Source organism: Gadus morhua, chromosome 4 (assembly GCF_902167405.1).
Source record: "Gadus morhua chromosome 4, gadMor3.0, whole genome shotgun sequence".
Lineage (NCBI taxonomy): Eukaryota > Metazoa > Chordata > Actinopteri > Gadiformes > Gadidae > Gadus > Gadus morhua.
The window spans coordinates 33,230,252-33,232,054 of NC_044051.1; the positions used below are offsets into that span (position 1 = coordinate 33,230,252).

Below are 1,803 nucleotides of genomic sequence, written 5' to 3' on the forward strand. Positions count from 1 at the left end.
GGGAGTTGCATTTCAAAGATGGAATCAGTCAAGAGCCCAGAAGGGTTTCAAGACAGTTGCCACATGAGCTGGTTTTTCATTCTCAATCATCAATGAATTCATAATGTATGAATCTTAGGTGATCAGCTTAGAGGGAAGGACACGTTGTTGCTTTTTAGTGTAAAAATATAATTATTGCGCTTGCCTGACATGTCATGTTGTGATCAGATCACTTTGCGCTGGTGTTCGTTGAGTGTCCTTAACCTGGCCAACCACTTGAGCTTTGAGTCTAGGGAGGAGGGTGCTGGAGGTGACGTCCCTCTCCAAAACTGTGAATCTTTGTCAGCAGTACACATTTTAAACCCTCTGTGTCAATGTTGCGTACATTTAAAGAGTTGTACATAATATACACAATGCCTCCCTTTATGCAACTAATGTAATGTAAATGTAAATATACTTTTTCCTTTTTTTCTCCCTCTGCAGAAGACTGCGATGCCTTTGGAGACCGTAGCACTCAGCAGTACACATTTTAAACCCTCTGTGTCAATGTTACATACATTTAAAGAGTTTCTTTCACATGTACAAATACACAATGCCTCCCTTTATGCAAATAATGTATCAAAACAATTATTTTTTCCTTTTTTTCTCCCTCTGCAGAAGACTGCGATGCCTTTGTCGACCGTGGCACTCAGTGTGGCGCGCCGCCACCTCAGAGATTCTGGGTGTGGTCGCCCCTGGCTCCTCCCACTGGTCCAGTCGCTGCGAGGAACTGGTGGTTAGCAAAATAAAGAATATGTTACCATTTTTCACTTGTAAATAGTTAATCGCGTTTTAGCCTACACTCAGATGTGAACTCATTCTTGCATGCGAGGGTCTTGAATAAAAAAAATACGAAGGCAAGACATTGAAATTGCAGGGCGTGCAATTGCAGCGCGTGGTTCGGTCGCGTTTGCGACCAAACCAGCTTGGCAATGTAAAAACGCCTATTCTGTCGGTAGTGGGGATTGAAAACTATTCTGTGAAAATGACAGAATATATGTCTTGTGTGTGTTTCCTTCTTTATGTGGAAAGCAGCAGACCCCAGACACCATTTCAATCAAGCTTGAAGAGGATATTGGTGGAGGCATGCCCGCCGTAGGTTAGTAATACAGATTGCATCTATGCAAGTCAGACAAGCAACCTGAAGATCCACATGAGAACTCTCACCGGCGAGAAGCCCTACAAGTGTGACCAATGCACGAAGTGCTTCAGTCAGAAGGGCAGCCTGAATCTTCACATGAGGACTCACACCGGCGAGAAGCCCTACAGGTGTGACCAATGCACGAAGGGCTTCATTGTGAAAGGTAACCTGAAGATCCACATGAGGACTCACTCCGGCGAGAAGCCCTACAGGTGCGACCAATGCAAGAAGGGCTTCAGTCAGACAAGCAACCTGAAGATCCACATGAGGACTCACTCTGGGGAGAAGCCCTGCGTGTGTCTGCAGTGCAACGCCAGCTACAGCGACCCAAACAGTTTGCGTTTGCACATGCTCAAGCACAGTTTGGCACGGGGTAACGGGACGATTTGATTGAGACCTCTGTCTGGTATTGGTTTAAATTACTGATTTTAGTTTTTCTTTTCATCACAATTAAACGCTTTCAACTTTTGATTCGCTTTCTGTTTTTATTAATAATCGATGTCTGTGTTGAATAACTTATTTCTAGGACACTTCTGACAGCCAAATATTTGATTTAATGTAGAGCTTGATCAGGCAGAAAAGTTACCAAGCATACAGTCAATGAGACGATGGGTGTACATGATTCTTATAGGAAACGTTCACAT

The 1,803-nt window shown here is 43.8% G+C and overlaps 1 protein-coding gene across 1 annotated transcript; it reads left to right on the plus strand.

The window, feature by feature from the left end:
• Window positions 1-645: 645 nt before the first annotated feature.
• Window positions 646-1,549, plus strand: LOC115541732 (protein krueppel-like). Its single transcript, XM_030353580.1, has 2 exons — window positions 646-701; window positions 1,147-1,549. Exons 1-2 carry the CDS (start codon window positions 646-648, stop codon window positions 1,547-1,549), a joined length of 459 nt encoding a protein of 152 aa, XP_030209440.1.
• The last annotated feature ends 254 nt before the right edge of the window (window positions 1,550-1,803 follow it).

Excerpts from the sequence above, each read along its gene's own strand:
- LOC115541732 (XM_030353580.1), top strand. The coding sequence starts at position 646 with ATGCCTTTGTCGACCGTGGCACTCAGTGTGGCGCGCCGCCACCTCAGA. Across the intron at positions 702-1,146 it reads CGCCACCTCAGAGATTCTGG|TCAGACAAGCAACCTGAAGA; the intron begins GTGTGGTCGCCC and ends CATCTATGCAAG.